We start from the raw sequence: 21,229 nt of genomic DNA, 5'->3' as shown, positions 1-21,229 counted from the left end.
TGTGTGTAATTGCTTGCTTGTAAGTTGTATGTCGGTTGCATTATCGAATGTTGCATCGTATATAAAGCTATTAGGTTTCATTGACTGTTGATTGCATTAAGATTAGGAAAAATGAAATCAAATTAACTTATGATCAGGTAGCCTATTCAGGTATAGGACGTCTGATCAGAGTAACGATACCGTAAGGCAAGGGTAGGCCTATATCTATTACTTTATATCAGCTGTCTATAGCTGAAAAAGTGTACTAGTTAGTATTACATTTTGATTTTCATATATATATATTGGTATAATTGGTAGATGGCTCTCCATAGAAATGCGTTGGCGTATTCAGCAACGGGCTTGGCGTCTTCCATGATGAACTCTGTGTTCTTTTTTTACTACGTCAAACTCTTTCTGGATAGGTACAAAGTTTCTGAGGAATGGTTCCAGACAGCGCAGGTGCTTGAGTTGATATTTTCTGTACGGTATGTGTTGTTGATCTGATATGGACAACTCGACTAATTCTAATGTCTTGAGAGCGAAATGCAGACAATCTAATACTAATCTAATTTTTTAAATGTTTCTATGCCTAAATTTGAATTATAATCTAATTTCTGGTTTCCCTGAAAAGGCTAGAGGCCTACCTGCGTCATGCGAAACGAGACAACCTTGCTGCACAGACATTGGAAGTCTGATTTGATGTGATCTAAGTCAGTGGTTCTCAACCGCCGGTCCGCGACGACATTCCTGCCGGTCCGCAAGGAATATTACAATTTTATACTTTAATTTCAAAATGCAATGTGCAAGGCTTGTCCTTTGATAAAATCAATAAAACATCTAATTTTAAACTGATTCAAAACTTCGTGAGGTAACATTAGGGCTAGAAACATGTTCGATTTGACTTAAAGTACAAGACGTTTCATTTGACGACATGCGAGGTTGCGAGCGACAAATACAGAACAGATACGAGCTCACTCATCGCTAAGCAGCGCAGTTTGATCATTGGTTTTCGATTCATTTATTTTGTGCAGGACCGCAACTGGGACACCCCAAACAGCCCAATTGGAGAGGTGCCGAGCTTGAAAAGGGCCCAAAATTATTTCGCAAATGAATATAAATCATAGCGTTTTATTTGAAAATTTTTCCAACATTTTTCAATTTCTTTTCGGGCTTTGCACGATTTAGTGTCCCTAAATGTCTTGCTTATTAGGTGCCCTTCTCCGAGAAATACGCATGATTTATAGGCATTCCGGCTTCAGCCATTGCCGCACCGCGACGTATCCACACATAATGAAGTTTAGGTTAACTTATGGGACTCCGAAATTTGGGCCTAAAATTCGACCGCGAGAAAAGCGCTTTAGTCGTGAATGATCGAAAATTGTCGCGATAAGCTACGTAAACTCTCTGCTTACGCTGAGTAGAATGGATGTGTGCTTACGCTGAGTAGAATGGATGTGATCACAAGTACAGGTGAAAACATCCACCCAAGTGTAGGGTCTTGGGGCGAAGCCCCCGGAAATTTGGCTTATCGCCCCGTGGGGGCCCCAAGATCAACGTTTTTGGGGGTGGGCTGACGAAGTGCTTTTTCGGCCCGGATTTGCGGATGGCCGGTGAGTAATTCCCTCTCAACATGCAAACGCCCGTCTCCACACCCATTTCAGATCAAATTGAAAATTTTCACATCGATCAGGCATTAAATTTGGTGCATAACAAACTTTGTTTCAAGAAAATCGGACAATCCGTTACAGAGTTATTGCAATTTGAAAAATGACATTTTGTGCTCACTCGGCCGTGACGCTATACCGCTTGGAACCTGTGTGTAATTGTAATTATCATTATAGTGATCAAATTACTGCCGGGCAGACTTAAATTTCTGTAGTAAGATATTTTGGTATATGCTTATTGTGATGGACCTAAATTTTTAACTTTACTAATGGGGGTTAGGGGTCAAATGTCAATTCAAAGTCATCATGTTTTCAAAATCAGCCATGCGTGACAAATATGCAACTCCGCCTAGCGTAATTCTATTCAAACAGATTTTTTCGAGGAAGGTGTCAAATGGAAGCTTGGAAAGAGTAGAACATTGCTGAATTGGTATTGCATGTGATATTTGACTGCCACTTGTCTAAAATTTAATTGAAAAGATGCGCTCTAAATAGTGCATGACGTTTTCTGCATAAAGTGTCAAAGTATATTTTTAACCGTGGTCCAATCTTATATTCAATTTATAACCAAGTCTGATGGATTCTAATTGGTAACAGCTTTCATATGACACCTTACTTATGAATTTTGAGTTAGATAGAGTCGTGCCAGAGAGTTCGGAAATATCGTCACGCATCACTGATTTTAACATACTGGTATGTCAATTTTCAAATCAAGATTTGAACCTTGATCCTGTAATGCGGAGGGGAATTCCTAGTGAGTGAAGAACATGTATTACCAATCATTGCTTACCAGCATTACCCTGATTGGAATCGCTGGCCTTTTTGCCTGATATATCAGCGGACCAGCGATGATTTTAAGTTGAAGTAATTTAATAAAAAATAATTAAAAAAATAAATATAGTGTGAGCACAGGACACCGATTCCAAACAGGAGCATTACTACCTGCAGCCTGTATAAGTATGATTTTAGCAGTTATAATTATACGCAAATTTCATGGTTGAGTAAGCACGAAATCCTCATTCTTCATACTGCTGCAATTGCTCAAGAACCGATCAATAAAGTTATATTAATTATATTCTATTCTACTCAGAATTGAGTACTTTAGTTGTACATGATATTGCAGAGAAATCTGAGAGGGTGTGAAGACGAATTGAAATATTATTTGGATGTTGACTCGAATTACTGATAGTCGGTAAACCCAGAAGCACCCTTGCAAGCATAATGCACAGGCAATAAATAAAGGTACTCTCTGAGCATGGCAATAATTATCTACTGAAACACATTATCATATAACGAGTAGAATAATGGCTAAATCAGATAATCACTGAATTAATATAATTAAAATTAATTAAAAAATGACCTATTTTGCATTATGCACCATATTATATTTTTAACCATGTTGCTGTCAAATATCAATAATAAAACTATGTTTCGTGCATTCTAGTTGGAAACAGCTTTCAAATGACACCTTGCTTGTGAATTTTGGTTTAAATAGAATTGCACCAGATGAGTTGAAAAATATCGTTATGCATCACCGATTTTAACATATGCCAATTTTGAAATCGCGTTTTGAACCTTGACCCAATACTGTAGAGCGGGGATATTCGTGGTAAGGGAAGAACATGTACCAGCAATTATTGCTAAATAACATTCAAACCTTTACTCTACGTAACCTCTGAGCTATATCAGTTACAATCATACACAGGTTTTGTGTTACCAAATTTCATGGTTGAGTAACCACAAAATCATCATTTTTCAAACTGCAATAACTCGAGAGCCGTTCAACGAAATTGTCTGAAATAAATTTCGTTGTACTCAGAACTAGATACTTTAGTTGTATGTAGATTTAGAGAAAAATCTTGAGGGGGTGTGGAGACGGATTTAAAAAATATTTGCATGTTGACAGGGAATTACTCCGGTATAGCTGCTGTTATGTGTTTTCTTGCGGCACGCACTGTATTCGCAGTTGTCGGAGTAGCCTGCGTCCGGTGGCAGTGTGCAATGAGCAAGGTAGCACGACAAGGTGCTTGGTTCGACTCCGATACGCTTCTTCTCTTGATATTCTCGGTCGGTATTGAGTTGGCGTGGCCGTTTAAACCCACGGCCTTTGGCGCGAAAGACTGTAAACGACTCTCAGCGGCAGCACGTTTATCTGGACAAGGCAATTTTACCTCGACTTGGCAGACTCACTACCATAAAATCACATGGATGCCATCATGAATATTATTAAATACGATCAAAACCCTCCAAATGTCACTCTCCAGCATCTTATAATTGCCAAAAACGGTTGCATACTTTACATTTTGGCTTCATTTCAATTTTGTCAGTTCACCGGTCCGCCTGACATTTTTTGAAATTTTACCGGTCCGCGAGGCAAAAAAGGTTGAGAACCACTGATCTAAGTTATCACAAATCCAGTAGGCCTAATTTTAATTCTAATTTCAAAAAGGCTGTGTATAGCTATATATTAATCGGGTCAAGTGTCAAATACAGCCACCTCGAGAAAATGATCCCCATGACCATCACTGATCAATGTTTCACATTACACTAACAAATGCTTCCCATGTGGGTCAGGGATATTAGGAAGAGGGGATATTATTAGGGTTGGGGTGATGGATATATATCTTCCAACCCTAATATCCCCCTCCCACAACCCTAATATACCCATCCCACAACCCTAATATCCCCCTGAGGCCCGGACCCTAATATACCCGTCTCACAACCCTAATATCCCCCTCCCACAACCCTAATATCCCCCCTCCCCCAACCCTAATGTCCTCCCTCCTCCAACCCTAATATCCCCCCGACCCTAATACCCCCTCCGGCAACCCCAATATCCCCCTCCCACAACCCTAATATTCCCCTCCCACAACCCTAACCCGCCAACCCTAATATCCCTGTCTCCCAGCCCTAAGTAATATCCCCCCTCCCCCAACCCTAATATCCCTGTCTCCCAGCCCTAAGTAATATCCCCCCTCCCCCAACCCTAATATTCCTCCAACCTTAATATCCCCATTCGGTCAACCCTAATATTCCCCTCCCACAACCCTAACCCACCAACCCTAATATCCCTGTCCCCCAGCCCTAAGTAATATCCCCCCTCCCCCAACCCTAATATTCCTCCAATCTTAATATCCCCCTCCGCCAACCCTAATATCCGTCTCTCCACAGGCAAAAAAAAACATAATTTATTTTGTCGTGTTTATGTGAAGCACTATGAGTTAGACATGTTCATGTGCAGCATTGATCGGTGATGGTCATGGGGATCACTTCCTCGAGGTGGCCGTATTCTACACTTGACCCTATTAATCTAATTCTCGATCTAATCTGGAGAGAACTGTAGCTTTAATTCTATAGTTGTAATCTAATTTGTAAAAGCTGAAAATGTTCTAGTTATCAGCTGTGGTTCTGATTGTCCGACTCTCAGCACTTTTGGTATCTCATATCGGCAGAGAACCATGATTTTTAAAAATATATCTCTTCCAGATAATTTACATGATCTGGAACGCGATCAACGATCCCTTGTTCGGATATTTCCAAGACCAGTCGACATGGGAGTTCTGTAGCAACCGTCAGAAGGCGATTTTGTACGGCGCCCCAATATGGGCTCTTTGTTTCTTGCTGCCGTGGTTCCCCTGGTACGAACCAGGTTAGTCAATTTCTGCATAAAGCTTGTGCTGTACTAGAACTACTCAGTTTTTAAAACTCACAACTAGAACTACTCAGTTTTTAAAACTCACAACTAGAACTACTCAGTTTTTAAAACTCACAACTAGAAGTGGAACTATAGAACTACTCACTTTTCAAAACTCACAACTAGAACTACTCACTTTTCAAAACTCACAACTAGAACTACCGTAATTTTCCAAGTATAGTACGCCCCCATGTATAATACGCACCCCTAAAATAGCATATAAATTCTGTGAAAAAGCCTGTACCCATGTATAGTACGCACCCTGCATTTCAGTACATGGATAGTAGGGTTGTCCATAATTTGGAAAATCTTACAAATCCTCGGTTGTAATGTCTTATTCGATAGATTATTGATAAAAAACGACACTGAGCCTGAAAGAAGCTCACAGAAAGGCCGTTTAGATTTCGTACAAAGCGTTTGAAAGTAGCTGCCGAAGAATGGGCGTGCCACCGACCATAGAACGGCGAGAAGACTAGTAATCAAGAAACCACGGCTCTGGATTGGATAATCGGCTATGCTTCAATGACCACGTCAGCAGCAGCTTGCTGATTAGGTGAACAAGGAGTCTGCTACTGGCGGCGATTCTGAAAGCGCATTGTATGTAGGTTGACAGATAATGATTTAGGATTGATTAAGGGTATGTTGAGGTACGAAATACATGATGAACAAACAACAGCTGCTTCACAAAAACGTCTAAAGCATGACTGCTTTATTGTGAAAGAAACCGCCGTAGCCTATATGCCTTGTTTTCAACGAGGGAAAGCATAGGCGCTTATGCAAGTGGCGACGGATTCCTAGTTTCAAAAATAATATATCATTATTGAATACAAAGATAAAGCTTAACAATGACACTATAGTTTGTGTGATCTCATTGGGTTCAGGTTGTAGTACATAGTTGAAGTTTTGAAAGCTCTAAGGGTCGGCTGAATCAGCGGGTTATGCTTGGCACTTGTCAGATGCTTGCATCAAACTGTATTCACTTGCAAGTGTTGTCAGAGTCCTTGATGATGACGCAGAAAAGAGGCGTAAAAGTAAGCACATAATATGCCGGATATGATATGTCAAATTCCTTAATAATCGTGCAGAAAAGGGGTGTAAAGGTAAAAACAGACAATGCTGCATAGTGCATAGTATCCAGCGTAGTTTGCATATCATATCAAGCAGGGCCTGTGCATGCATTTAAACCTCGTTTCTGCGACATCATTAGGGACTTTGAAAACATTTACAAGTGAATTCAATTTGCTGCAAACATCTGATGAGTGCTAAGCCTAACCGTCTGATTCAGCCGATCGCTAGAGCATTCAAAACTTCAACTATGTACTGCAACCTGAGCCCAATAAGATCACCTAACTTATAGTGTCATTGTTAAGCTTTATCTTTGTATTCAATAATGATATATTATTTCTGAAACTAGGAATCCGTTGCCACTTGCATAAGCGCCTATGCTTTCCCTCGTTGAAAACACGGCATATAGGCTACGGCGGTTTCTTTCACACTAAAGCAGTCAAGCTTTAGACGTTTTTGTGAAGCAGCTGTTGTTTGTTCATCATGTATTTCGTACCTCAACATACCCTTAATCAATCCTAAATCATTATCTGTCAACCTACATACAATGCGCTTTCAGAATCGCCGCCAGTAGCAGACTCCTTGTTCACCTAATCAGCAAGTTGCTGCTGACGTGGTCATTGAAGCATAGCCGATTATCCAATCAAGAGCCGTGGTTTCTTGATTACTAGTCTTCTCGCCGTTCTATGGTCGGTGGCACGCCCATTCTTCGGCAGCTACTTTCAAACGCTTTGTACGAAATCTAAACGGCCTTTCTGTGAGCTTCTTTCAGGCTCAGTGTCGTTTTTTATCAATAATCTATCGAATAAGACATTACAACCGAGGATTTGTACGATTTTCCAAATTATGGACAACCCTAATGGATAGTTCCGATTTCGTATACGATGTCATTCTGTCTTGCGATGTCACTCTTGAACAATCATTACAGGACGATCGCTAATCATTATACAATTAGCGGGATTGTCTTTAAACAATAGTAGATAGCAGTCAAAGCCTGCGAGGCGGGCGGCGCGATACTTCAGGCTAGCGACACGACATCTCGAGCACGAGGAGACCTTTTACAGATGCGATCGCTAATCATTATACAATTAACGGTATTGTCTCTAAACGATAGTAGATAGCAGCCAAAGCCTGCGAGGCCGGCGGCGAGTTAGTTTAGGCCAACGAACCGACATCTTGCGCACGATGCCTATTACAGATGCGATTGCGCCTAGGCTAACGGTTATGTCATGCGCAACAGGTCTGTTGGAGATGCGACTGATTACGCAAGCGATTATATCATGCGCTCATGGCCTCTTGTACATGCGATTGTTCGGGCCTGTCGTTGACGCGATGAATTGCCGCGCGCGAGTGTCTATTACTGACCTCATTTCGCTTGCGTACAAACGGCAAACCAACTCAGCAGGAGATTGCGTGATTGTGCACACGGCTCTCCTTAATTAGCAACGCGCTTCCCTTAATAGGCAGCGCGTCACACTCTGTAATACGAATTACTACCCGCGATGGCTGAAAGTGATGCGCGATTGGAAACAAACATGAAGAAAGGTGTGATTTCAAGTTTTTTATCGAGGGATATTTTTTCAAGCGTGTTGTTCCCATGTATAATACGCACCCCCCCCCGATTTTAGGGTAAAAAATCGTGTAAATTTTGCGGATTATGCATGGAAAATTACGGTACTCACTTTTGAAAACTCACAACTAGAACTAGAACTTCTCTCTTTTCGAAACACGCAACTAGAACTCACTTTTAAAACAGCACAACTAAAGCTACTCATATTTCAAAACTCACAACTAGAACTAGAACTTCTCTCTTTTCAAAACACGCAACTAGAACTCACTTTTCAAAACACGCAACTAGAACTACTCACTTTTCAAAACTCATGACTAGAACGAGAACTTCTCTCTTTTCGAAACACTCAACTAGAACTACAACTAGGCTACTCACTTCTCAAAACATTAATTTTCAAAGTGCTTTTTGAGTTCAAAGATTGCTGTTGTATTCCAGGGGCTTGGATGGCCGGGGTGCACCTGACTGTGACCCTATGCGCTTACGACGCATTACTGACATTTGTGCTGCTTTCGCAATGCGCGATATTTGCCGAAATATCTGTCGATCATGAGGAGCGTTTGAGACTCGTGAAATACAGCCAGGTGCAATCAAACGGTATCTTATTCAAAGCAATTTGTGAAATGTATATATGTTCTCATTCTAATTCTAATCCAGTTTCTAGTTTTCATGAAAATGTTACAACAGAACTGTGTAGTGCGAAACGAGGCATTCTTGCTGTACTTTGCGGCGATGAGCATTGATTAGGATTAGGTTTTGAAAAAACAGGATTTGTGAAATTTTGTCGGATTTGGATTGGATTTGGATTAGACATTTTTTTCAGAACGGATTAGGATTTGGATTGGATTTACCTATTTTCTGGGAGATTGAAATGTTGTGTGGCGAATGGCGACAAACTTTAGTCAGATCAGTTATCAATGTACTTATGGTTACTAAGTTATCTTGAATCAAGTGAATCGTTGGTTGTGAAAGAAAATTTTCGGATCCCTCCATTGCATAAATTAGTATTTTTTCTAAATTTCCAGTTGGAATCGGATTAGGATTGGACATGGCCTTAAATATGAAAAAGTAATGGATTTGGATTTGGATTTGAAGGTTCGGATTTGGATTGAATTAGGACATCGAAATCTCAAATTCGCTCATCTCTGGTACTTTGTACATACATTTGTCATTCTCGTTCTAATAAGAATGAAATCTGGTTTGATATGAACTGAAACTGATGCAATGTCCTAGTTTTCTTGAATCCAGTAATTCTAATCTAATCTGATTTGAATAAATTTCTAAGTTTTCTCAAGTTCAGTAATAATAATTCCAATTTGGAAAAGCTGAATATTTTCTGGTTATACAACTCTGATACAAAGTTCTTTCGAATTTTCTACTAAATGCTGACGATTACCCCTGATGAGTGTCAGTCGAAAATATTCGGGTTCATTTCAATATGTATATGCTATTTAATTGTATTAAAGTTCTGTAGAGTTTCTTCAACCAAGTGGCCTAATAACTTTTCAGGTTGCCTCGGTGATAGGAAACACCAGCGTGTTTTTCTCTGGGGTTGTGTCCGACAACATGGCAAACCTTTTTCACCTGCAGCTATTCTGCGTATTGATTGCTCTACTAGCGTGGGCGTGTATGAGGTAACGTTGAACCCGGGTTTAGTGTATTTCCTCATCCATAACAACATGACCGTCACCAATCAGGCAGACTTGTACACACTATTTGAAAAACAAGAACACAACAAGAACTAGAACTGCACACTTATCAAAATCCGTGTGTGGAACTAGAACTACTTGCTTTCCAACACTAGAAACTAAGACTACTGGAACTACTTACTTTTCAAGACTCATAATTAGAAGTAGAACTACACACTTATCAAAATCTGCAAGTAGAACTAGAATACTCGCTTTTCAAAAGACACAACTAGAACTACTTGTTTTTCAAAATGCGCAACTATAGCTAGAACTACTCCCTTTTCCAAATCCGCAGCTACAACTAGTACTACACACTTATCAAAATCCGCAAGTAGAACTACAACTACTCACTTTTCAAAATACGCAACTACAAGTCCAACCAAAACTTTTCAAAACTGAAAACTAGAACTACTTGCTTTTCAAAACACGCAACTGGAACTAGAACTACTATACCACAACCCTAATTGTGTGATTCTTGAACCCTAATGTAAACCAAGCCACAACCCTAATGCTAAACTAATTATAGACGCCATAAATTTTGAGATGCTCACGGGGAATATTGATTTTTGATGGTCACATTGTTTTGAGAAGAAAGTAGACCTACATAAGATCTGAAAACGCAATGAATGAAATTACATTCAAAATCTTTGCAATCTTTAGATATTCCGCTCTCAATGTTCGCACCATGTACGACAAAGACGTGTCGCAGAAAAAACCGCTTTTAGATGAGGGTAAGAATGACATGAGCATGAGAGACGCCTTTCGAATCACTTTGGAGATTTTAAAGAACAAGAATTTCATCGCGTTTGTTGTCATGAACTTCTGTCAGGTCGGTTCCAGTCATGCAACTTACGACTACTGCCTTGAGGTATAATGTAGTGTTGATTTCTTGTACCAGCAATATGGGCTTTTTGATACAAACTAGATGATATTAATTCTAGTGATATGTTGGTAATCTAATTCTAATCTGATTTCCGGAATGTTACTATGGTCTCATTTTCATTCTAATTTAATTTCTGGTTGTCTGTAAATGCTACAGGAGAACTATGGCGCAGGGCTGTAACTCATTACCCACAGAAACCACTGAAGCATAACAGCAATATTTCAATGGTGTCTCTCATTTATGTAAAGGGTTTCGTATGAAAACTGGTATAACATTGAATTCCAAGGAAATGAGTCGCATGCAGGAATCAGTTTTAAGGTAACACAGCAAATGAAATACCAAACATTATTTTTTAGCAAAATCACTACTTTTTTATGACTCGAAGTATGCCCTGTTTTCACAACTTTGTAAGTAAATATTGCATAAAAACTTTTTCCAAGGATTCTCTGTTATAGCAGCTTTCATATGCCACCCTTCAAAACGTTTTTCAAGTAGACAGAAATGAGAGGGTGACTCCTGAAATATTGTTATGCTTGAGTGATTTCCGGGAGCACTGTCTTAACTTAACCGGAATCGGGAAGCGAGGTCACTTTATTTTCCTCGACATTGTGGTTGGTTGACTGTAAAAAAAAAGTTTAAACCACGAATTTCCTATTTAGCTATGATGCCCATTTTCACTCGAATCTAGCTGTAAAAGCTGTACAGGAGGACGAATTGCCAAAAGAGAGGACATTTTCAAAAACCTGAAAAATTAGGACAAATCCTCTTGAAGGAGGACGTATGGTAACCCTATGATAGAATCGATCAAATTATTCAAGATAAGAAACTAACAACATTCTAAGGTCAAGAATGCTTATTTACAGACAATTCAAAATATGCCTAAAACAGCCCTTCAATTTCATGGTTGAATGAGCTGGTTTTTCATCATACAACTGTGTGCTTCAAATAAATATGTTTCGTATATTCAGACGTCTGTACCATTTGCTATTTCTTACGCGACATTTTCTGTTAAGGTCCTGCACGTTACGTTTTGCGCCAATTTTCTTCTGATCTTTGCCAACCATTTGATACCCGCGGACGTCCTGCCTTCTGTAGCACGTAGCGCAGTTTATGGCGCGTCGTTCATCTTACCTCAGGTGAATTCTGCTACCTTATCTCAGCAGCATTATCGTTACGAAATAGTTTTCCGAGTATTACTTTTCTTGAAAATAAGATACCATTTATGTGGAAATTAAGAAGTCTTGTATTATTACAAAGCGAATTCTGTAGCTGCATTTTTTGAACTACACGGGCGTGTATTGAAAATCCACGCTGTCGATTTGATACGAGGGCTGAAAATCCATCTCCACAAAGATAGGTGATGGGATGGCGAATATAATAATAACGCTAACGCATTCGACAACACCTTTGGGTATGATTGCAACATATATGGGACCAAAATCGAGCATCAACATATTTTTAACGAATATATAACGTCCAGCATAGTCATTTCTATTTACTAGCTCATCTTGGAAGTTATTCTGGAATAGCGGATATGTATATCACTGGAGAAAAATGGATTTTTACCAAAAATTTTTTCCAAAACCCCAACAAAACATCTCTAAACAGCAATATGTTTGTATCAGTAGGCTCTTGGCAATTTGGCAGTTAAAATGAGTTTGCGCAGTACAATATTTCATCTCAGACGGCAATTCTGTTTATATGAGTCTTGAAGTTTTCGCAGCTATGAAGCGAAACTGCCTCGTGATCTGTCTAATTTTCGAAATACAAATTTTTTATCATCCAACCATTTTACAAATTTGGAGGATTCGCGGACTCCCGGCTGAGAACCACTATACTGGTGCAGTGGTCGGCATCCTTTCCAATGCAGCGTGCCAAAATATGTCAATATTAAAATATTACCAACTCGCGTGCCAAGCATTCTTGGTTATGTCACTTCCGCCAACCGCTTATCTGAAGCTGGCTCCACGGCAAATTTGGCTCAACCAGTGGAAGTGAAGTTATTGCAGTGGATTATTTTGAATTGGAATAAAATTGTATATGAATTCAATTGTATAGTGAAGTTCTGTACCTCCAAGAAGCTCTTAAAATAGTATTTACGTTGGCTAATTCTTTGCTTATTTTTTGTAGAATTAGCCGCTGTAAATACTATTTTATTCAAGTCCCAAATTTTTTGCAGCAATAATTCCGCTACCACCGGTTGGAGTTTAGCCTTGAGTTGAGAACCCTAAACCAAATAATTGTACTGTTTGTTAATGACTCTTTTCATCTTTTTTAGCTAATGATTCTGCTCGGCGGCGGAATTATATCGAAAATCGGCTCATACCGCATTATCATGGGCTCGTTCTTCGTTCAAATAGTACTCGGAGTGATGTTGTATCTCATCGGGCCAGAGCACTACTACTTTCTAGCGTTGTTCTTCATTTTAGATATGTGAGTAGCATGTGTTATTTCTAGGGCTGGCTGTGATGAATGGAATGTTAATCCTAATGATTCGAGTCAAGTAGTGAGAGATGATTTTTGTCGAGTGCTAAAATTCTACACTCGTTGACACTAAAAGTTGATTTATCAACGAGAATTTTACTTTCGATACTATTTTTCACTGTGGAATCCTTGAAATCTTGATTGGTCGTATCGCAGCATTGGAGACATGTACATTGTACATGTACAAAGCTACGCAGATTAGTGGAAATGACATATCACTTTTTAGCCTGCTTTATAGGCTACTGTTTTAGATACATTGTCAACTTACTGTGAAGCTTTTAATGTCAAAATTTTCAGTTTTTAGACTAAATTTTTCCACCCTAGTGGTCAAGTTATGACGCTGTAATCAGTGATACTCGAATACTTAGCTCGAAGCTTAATACTCTATTCAGGAACGGAGCACTCAAGACTCGGGACTCGATTTTGCCCTGCCCTAATTATTTCATGTAGACCTAGTTATAGTTATCATTCTATTGCAGGAGTATTCCGCATGCGGCTTTCAGCCTGTTTAACATTCCCCTTTCCGATATCATCGATGAAGATGTAGCGATCCACAAACCCAAGTGAGTTGAGATTTTCTCGTTTGTTTGCTGCCGACCAGGGTTGTAACCAAGTCACAAGTCAATCTGAATATTATATTTTTGACTCGAGTCAAGTCAAGTCATTTTCAATTCACCACCGAGTCAAGTCCGAGTTCTAGTCCTAGTTGTAATGACTTGAATCATGACTCGACTCTAATCACAATTTTATGGTGACTCGACTTGACTTGAGTCCTTTTTTCAAATGCGTGAAATGACTCGCGTCGAGTCAATTTGTGTATTGACACGACTTGTACTCGGGTCATTGTGCATGACTCGAACCAAGTCATATGACTCGAGACCAGGACGGCACGGACAGACCTTTCATTGTAACTTGGAAGAATAGTAAAGTCACCACATGATTGGTATTTCGTCTACCAGTCCTGATACTTGGAAAATAGGGCCAGAAACTGTTAAGACTGAGGAATATTACGATATTATGAATGCGAGCCATTCTATATCACTCGGGCAGACTGGAAAAGAGTGGGTTGAACTCAAAACTGAACAGTGAACATAATGGCTTGGACTCGAGTCACGAAACTATGACTCGGTGGTGAATTGAAAATGACCCGACTTAACTCGAGTCAAAACTATAAAAGTGAGGTTGACTTGTGGTTGCAACCCTGTCTGTTTGCATTACTTGGAGCTGACCAGGGGTGACCAGTAATGAAGCACTTTTACTTCAAGTAGATTCTGCCTGCCTCCATTACATTTTCGAGTGGTTATGTTTTAGACTACTTTGAATTCGCAGTTTTCAGGTACTTTTTGACAAAACTGGGCTTAGAATACTTACTTTTTAACTTGTTCAGAAATCGCTGCTTCTACTTGTACTCGAGTGTACTTGAGCCACGTGACTTGTTCGAGTTAATTCCCTGAATAAGGAACATAACCGACAGACTCTTGTTTCTGTTTTCAGGCTGCCGCGATCTTCCATGATATTTGGTACAAATGCCCTCATTACAAAGCCCGCCAACTCTTTGGCGCCAATGATGGCCGTCGCAATTCTGAACAGGTGAGATGTTTTGGTAGCAGACATGATTGCTGGAAAGTCCCGACGTTTGTTCAAATGTTTCATGTTATTAGAGGTTATGAGATGAGATTATTATCATTTCTTCAAGTGTTGAGATAATGCGCTCCTTTCCATTAAGAGTTCATTTGTCGATGAGAAAAAACTGAACATTTTTAGAAGTCCCACTCTAGACTCGACGTCTAATGCTCGATTCAGAATCGCATCACTCGAGTAATCGATTTAATTAGTCGAGTTACCGCTCGACTAATTTATTTGCTACATATCTGGTGAAAGGTTCCACTGATATTATATTTTATTTCCTGCTCAGGTACGGTTACGAGACGTTGAAAGAATCTGCTATTCCCGGAGCCACCGTTCCAGACGGCCAAGAAGCCCCGGACCACCGACAAGTCTTGGAGCTGCATTCTAGCATGTTCTCTCTGATGTGCGCTTACCCGATATTCCTGTCTGTAGTACAAATTATATCTTGGAGTCTGTTTAAATTACGTTCGTCACATTCGACAGAGTCCAAATACGTAGACATGTAATGTCGTTATGTCGGATAATGTTGATTGTATCTTTCGCTATAGATGGCAGAAGGACACTTCTATGTGAACCTGGCCTTGAAAGTTGCCGAAATTTTTTCGAAATTTCACAGAGCTATGCAACTTTTGGCTGCAAACCTCCCAACTACATGCTACGGTCGGAAATATTGGAAAGAACAATTTGCGACGTATATTTTCACAGGCTATTTTGTTGATTTAATTCACAGTAATAGTCATGTATGGTGTCTTGTTCCAATTGCTCTTCGTATAGTTGAGCACTTCTTGGAGGTACACAGCGTAACACACAATTGAATAGTATATTGATATTGAAACGAACCCGAATATTTTCGGCTGACACTCGTCATGCGTAATCGTCAGCAACTTGTAGAGAATTGGAAGGAACATTCTATATATCAACAATCTTATCACCAAGTATGACATTAACCTAGTCCATATCTACAGAAGGATATCGTGTGCCATGTATAAAAATAGTGCATAGATCTTTAGTGATCTCTTCACCTCTATTATCTGAAATTCCATACCGGTAACGCCAGATTTTGTGATATAATTGTTGCTATGCAATGTTCTTTCCAATTCTCTACTAGTTGCTGACAAATACCCCTGACGAGCGTCACCCTATAATACTCAGGTTGATTTCAATATCGATATATTTTTCAATTGTATATGCTTAAATATTTTCCATCACGCAATGACTTTTAAATCAGTTCCTGGCTAAAGTTTTAAATTTCGGGAAATGTAACCATGTGATGAAGGATATTTTGTGCAAGCGGCCATGCAGGTTTTGACCTTGAATGCCAATAGATGTTTGTATTATGTAGATTGTAGCAATTTGGTATCTATTTCTACTATATCAGTGGTTCTTGAGAGATTGTGCCCAAAATATATTACAATTTTATACCTCATGTGTAAGATGCAAGAAGCTGAGCACTTGTCTATTAATTTGAGAAATGAAACAAAGTCTGAAATTGATTGTGAAATTTAGATGTTAGCAATCAGCAGTCGCAGTTCATTTAGCAGGATGTGTATTGGTCAGTAATGAAGCACTTCACCTTTTTAGAAGCACTGAAGTAGTTTTCGAACAGTTCTGACTACTTGCACTTGAAAGTTTTTGAGCTTTTTACACAAAACTAGGCCTATGCAGTGGTTCTCAACCATTCTGTCTTGACAAGCCCCTTTTGAACCTACATGGAGTTTTGGGAGTCAATTTTATGTTGCAATCTTCATCTTGCCTTGTGCAGCTGTAGGCTAGTGATAAACAGCAACAAAATGAATGACAATTCTACAGCGAGGTTTCAGCCACTATATTTGTAATGTACAGATTAGGGAAGTCTTGTGAATTTTTTTCGTTTACGACAGTTCACTGATTTGCTAAAACTGACAACTTCAAATCCAAAATCTTTTGCAAACATTTTAAAGCGTAGCTGACCTAAGTATTCCCACTTTTATTTTTCCACGAACTCCAACAAGACACTCTGAACAGCAATACGTTAGTATTAGTATTTGCACAGTGAGATATTTCATCCAAAACGGCCATTCTGTTGATGCGACTGCTGACGTTTCAGCAGTTATGAACCGCCGTGATTCCTATAGTTTGAAAAACTTACAAATTACGTTCCAGGGCATTTTGCAAATTTAGAGGTTTTGCTTGGGTTACCATACTTCCTCTTTTAAGATGTCTCTTTTTAAAGTGTCCTCAGAGGACGCCCGAATGTCCACTTGATCTTTCGTCCTCTTTTTTGAGAATTTTGGTTAAATATTGGGCAAAATTCGACTGAGACAAAGTAAATCAGCACTGAAGTAACGCTCTGGAGGGGATTTCTGGAGCTGGGCTGGAAAGTTGACCCTTTTTTAACCAACCAAACACGTGAGAAAAATTTACCAATTTTTTCAGGATTTACCTCCGATATTGCAAGTCTGAGATTTTGAAGAAGTCCTCTTCAGATTTTCAAAATATGGCAACCCTAGGTTTCGCGGACTCCCAGTTGAGGACCACTGGCTTAGAATATTCACCAATTTTACTGACTTTGGAATAGTTACTGTTATAGCTAATTCTCGAGTATGAAATTACAGCATTCTACTTCTACTCATGTGTGAACAACTACTTCCTCCACCTCTACTCTTAACAGGCATAGACAGTTTCTGGCCCGATTCCAAGTCAAATCACCAAAAAGTTGAAACTCCAGTCTTTACAACCCCGCGCTCCGAGTCCCGTCATGTTTGACGAGTTCAGAGCACAACCGACGGGCAATTTATTTCAAGAAAAGATTTATTTTACAGTCCCAACAGTTATCTTAATGCTTGAATAGATCTAATTCGTCGATTCCGTATTTGTCGCCTTCAATAACGTCCAATTTGTAGTGTCGTCCGGTGATGGGGCATCTTCCGCCGTTTTCCTTCGTCACCCAGAAGCCAGGAGGGGGTCCGCTGTCTCTTCCCACTGTGAAAAGTAAAAAATTATTGAAGTACAACCACGGTTTTCAATATTAGAAGGAAGAATGCTATTTGCTATAACTGGTTGTTTTATATAAAGAGAGGCATACATATACTGCAGCATAACTCTCATATTCGCTGAACAACTAGAAAATTTTTAGCTTTTCCAAATTAAATTTTATCCAATTTTTTTGCAATTCCAAATTAAAAAGAAATACAACAAGACATGTTCAGTTCGTATCAAATTATAATTTCTTCTGCGCATAGGACTGGCAAATATCTGTACTTCAAGTTGGCTTGTTTTGTTTAGCAATGTACAATAAATTTGGATTTGAAAAGAATAGTGTTTACGGTGAAAAATTCTTCAATTACTTATTATAGACATACCCACAATAAATACTATGATTTGAAATCTTAAATTTTGAACATGTAAACCACAAATTAGATTAGAATTAGAATGACAGAACAGAACCATTTCACAGGTGAGATCAGAATTGAATTGCCGGCATTTCACCCTAATTAGACAACTAGCATTAACTAGAATTATCTAGTTGCTCAAGGCTGTCCCGCTCCTCTCCTGCTTAGATGGAGTATTAGTGTGTCGTAGTGTGGTTTTAGTGACAACAGATATGTGGGACGAGCTAATATTAAGTGAAGTTGTTTCTCGCATTCAGAACAAGAAGGAGCATTTATAACTGTTGAAATAGATTTATACTTCGAAAACAATTTCGGACAGGTGTGTTCATTGACGGTTTGAGGGTTAATATTCAGCGACGGAAAGTAGCTGTGACGATCACCCGCCCCCCAAACAGTGTCAGCCAAAGTATTCGCGTTAATCTCAATGTCACTATATTCTGCCATTCATCATCAGTCAACAATGAATTACAGCTGAGCAATTTGCCAAACTCTGAGGTCACCATAATTTGAGGTCCGAAAAAGAGAACACTTTCAAGAATGTTTCGAACAATAGTAGGCCTACTGTGTTGACCAACTTTGACTCCACTACTGAAATACCCAAAATCCCCCCAAAAGAGGACATTCAAATGTCATCTGAGGACACTTACACTATACCGGTAATCCTCTCAAGGGGACTAGCAAGTCAAAACTTAGAAAAAATATCAAAATTTTCAATTTTTTTTCTTGGCTTGAAATATCGACATAGTACCTATACTTTTCCCTCATCTTACTCAAAACATAACTAATAACTTCATAATTTCGATTTTCATCGGCACCGGTTTATTATCTTTTATTACCGGTAAAATTTTTATTAAAGTTTTTCTTCATTGTAAAATTTTGTTGAACAGCTTCATGGTAAATCATATATGTCGTTCATGAGGGTTTTTTGAAAAGCTAACATAGAAACCTGTGTTATGCTAAAAAACGTTTGGCCTAGCTCTACCTTGCTCTGAATTACAGAGCTTCACAGCAAACTTTTTGAAAAAATGACTTGAAACTTGAAATTTCAAAATGGGATTTCTCTTAGAGGGGTTGCACATATCCCTTCAAATTTTAGCATAACACAGCACTGTCCTAGTACTTCCTGAAGAAGGCGTTAGATTGAAAAAAGGGCTTCACAATATTGAGATTTTGCATTCCCTGTGTCGGTGCATTTTTTCTCCTTCAAATCCACAATCTGCAGGGTAGAACGTTACAACTTTTTGTTTTTTGTATATAGCATAGCGACATCTAGCAACTGTGAAAATTTCATGGTGATGGGGGTAGCCATCTGAGAGTTAAGTTTTTGACTTGCTAGTCCCCTTAAAAGAGGATGTATGGTATCCCTACCAGACACATTATTCAGGCATTCACCCTGACAAAACAAACTGAACATGATAACGATAATGAACTATGCAGTTCATAAAAACACTGTCAGTCACGCAATGAAATATTAAGATTGCGCACAAAATTCAACTTACATTCAACCATGACAAGTCTCTTGGTGTTGCGCGATTTCACGATGAAAGGGTCAGATTTCGTGCCGGAGCCTTGAAATACGGTTGGTTCGTCACGATTTTCGCATTCAAATGGGTCTTCTCCCGCTTTTTTAGCTTCAAGTCGAATTTTTTCGTATCCAACATTGAAAGCATTTGCGTCTGGCATCGGTTTCTCTGAGAATATGGAAAAGTGTTTATAAGCATTTTATTATGAAACTTGTCATAAAATGACATCTATAGTGTCAGTGTTAGGGGCTGGACAAAATTGAACATCTGAGTGACTCGATTCTGGATCAAGTATCACTCATCATGACGTCACAACGGTATAAAAGATGCCAAAAGCTCATATATGTACCTTTTATGCATCCAAATAATGGGCTATTTGGTTCCATAAAGATTATTTGCTGTTTTTGTCGATCATACCTATTTCATTGCATGCACTCTGTAACAATGCTGTGTGTCAATCACGACTTCCCAGTTATATCATTTCCACTTATGTGTGTGGCTTTTTATTACATGCTTCGTCGAGGTTTACAGCTTTACAGTTGAAAAAATATAAAAACTACATTTCTCGTTAATAAATAATATCACAGTGGCACTGGCAATTAATGAATCATTTCAGTAGGCTATCGGTGCTCGAAAAAATCATCCCATAATACTCGACTCAAAAATCGTCAGATAGTTCTATCCGATCAAGACGCACACACAAAACGATGTAGCCTACGGCATACATTCTATGCCTGTCAGGTCTTTTTTCTGGCCTTCTGCCCTTCTTTGTCACGTACGGGTACAGAGGAGCCAAGATAACCGATAACGGCTGAAATCGAACACGGGTCATCGGCGCAAGTAAACGGCATTGAGCCATTGACGCTCACGATCACCACCACGGCACTAAGCTGGAGTTTTTTGGAATCAATACTCCATTCAGATTCAAGTACCCAATCATTGTTCCCAACTGTATAGAAAGCGAGCAGCTGGTAAATGACTTCCATTTCCCGTTTACATATATGAATGATTGAGTAAGGCCCATGACACAAAATGATTTTGTTTTCAATAAATTTTACAGTTTTTCCACAACATACCGTACCGTACATATCTGGTAGCCTACGGTATACAGCCTATACAATTTCATCAGATCACATCACAAGATTTACCTACAACGCAAATATAGGAAGGTGTCGAAACGAATTTGACTTTTTTGTAACCAAACACCCGTTCTGGGCTTGCCTAGGCGATGTAAAATACGAGTCATGCACACTGAATGATACAGAAGATGCATGTAACTGGACTCACTTAAGCTCATACACGGTGCAGCCTGGTGAACATTACGCGATACCAGACGACCTACTGCTAAGAATCGCGTCATCCTGTTAAGCGCCATGCTTAATTTATAATCCTTTCGCCAACCCGTATCAAAATATGAGTGACTTTGCTACAGTTCTTTCCTGTCGACGAACGAGATTTTGCTGAGCAGAGAAAAGGTCACGACTTTTACAGACTTCTGCCGGAATCAATACTCCGGTGTTGTAGATCCGGGTATGATAGCTCCGTTTCATTGTCTTGTTTCATCAATTATCATCATCATTGGTTTATTAGCAATTTTATCAGTCCAATACACCACAAAAATGCGATACAACCAATAGACAGGAAGATGTCGAAGCGACTTGGAGTAGTCTATTGAATCAGAC

General features: G+C 39.2%; 2 protein-coding genes across 2 annotated transcripts; one reads left to right on the top strand and one right to left on the bottom strand.

The window, feature by feature from the left end:
* The first annotated feature begins 242 nt into the window (after window positions 1-242).
* LOC145447913 (solute carrier family 68 member 1-like) lies at window positions 243-15,727 on the top strand. The gene is made up of 10 exons (XM_080326185.1): window positions 243-438; window positions 5,130-5,292; window positions 8,408-8,553; window positions 9,479-9,603; window positions 10,318-10,486; window positions 11,554-11,676; window positions 12,819-12,973; window positions 13,504-13,587; window positions 14,519-14,614; window positions 14,940-15,727. Exons 1-10 carry the CDS (start codon window positions 298-300, stop codon window positions 15,157-15,159), a joined length of 1,422 nt encoding a protein of 473 aa, XP_080182311.1. The 5' UTR covers window positions 243-297; the 3' UTR covers window positions 15,160-15,727.
* Window positions 15,728-17,402: 1,675 nt separating this feature from the next.
* On the bottom strand, window positions 17,403-21,019 carry LOC145448418 (uncharacterized). Its single transcript, XM_080326802.1, has 3 exons — window positions 20,835-21,019; window positions 19,524-19,715; window positions 17,403-17,614 (listed from the first exon to the last, which is right to left on the bottom strand). The coding sequence occupies exons 1-3, from the start codon at window positions 20,920-20,922 to the stop codon at window positions 17,469-17,471; spliced, it is 426 nt and encodes a 141-aa protein (XP_080182928.1). The 5' UTR covers window positions 20,923-21,019; the 3' UTR covers window positions 17,403-17,468.
* Window positions 21,020-21,229: the final 210 nt, after the last annotated feature.

Source organism: Botryllus schlosseri, chromosome 10, assembly GCF_051294905.1.
Source record: "Botryllus schlosseri isolate E-star chromosome 10, Bs_hap1, whole genome shotgun sequence".
NCBI classification, from domain to species: Eukaryota; Metazoa; Chordata; class Ascidiacea; order Stolidobranchia; family Styelidae; genus Botryllus; species Botryllus schlosseri.
The sequence above is the reverse complement of the archived record's forward strand: the minus strand, read 5'-3'. Positions and strand labels throughout refer to the sequence as shown.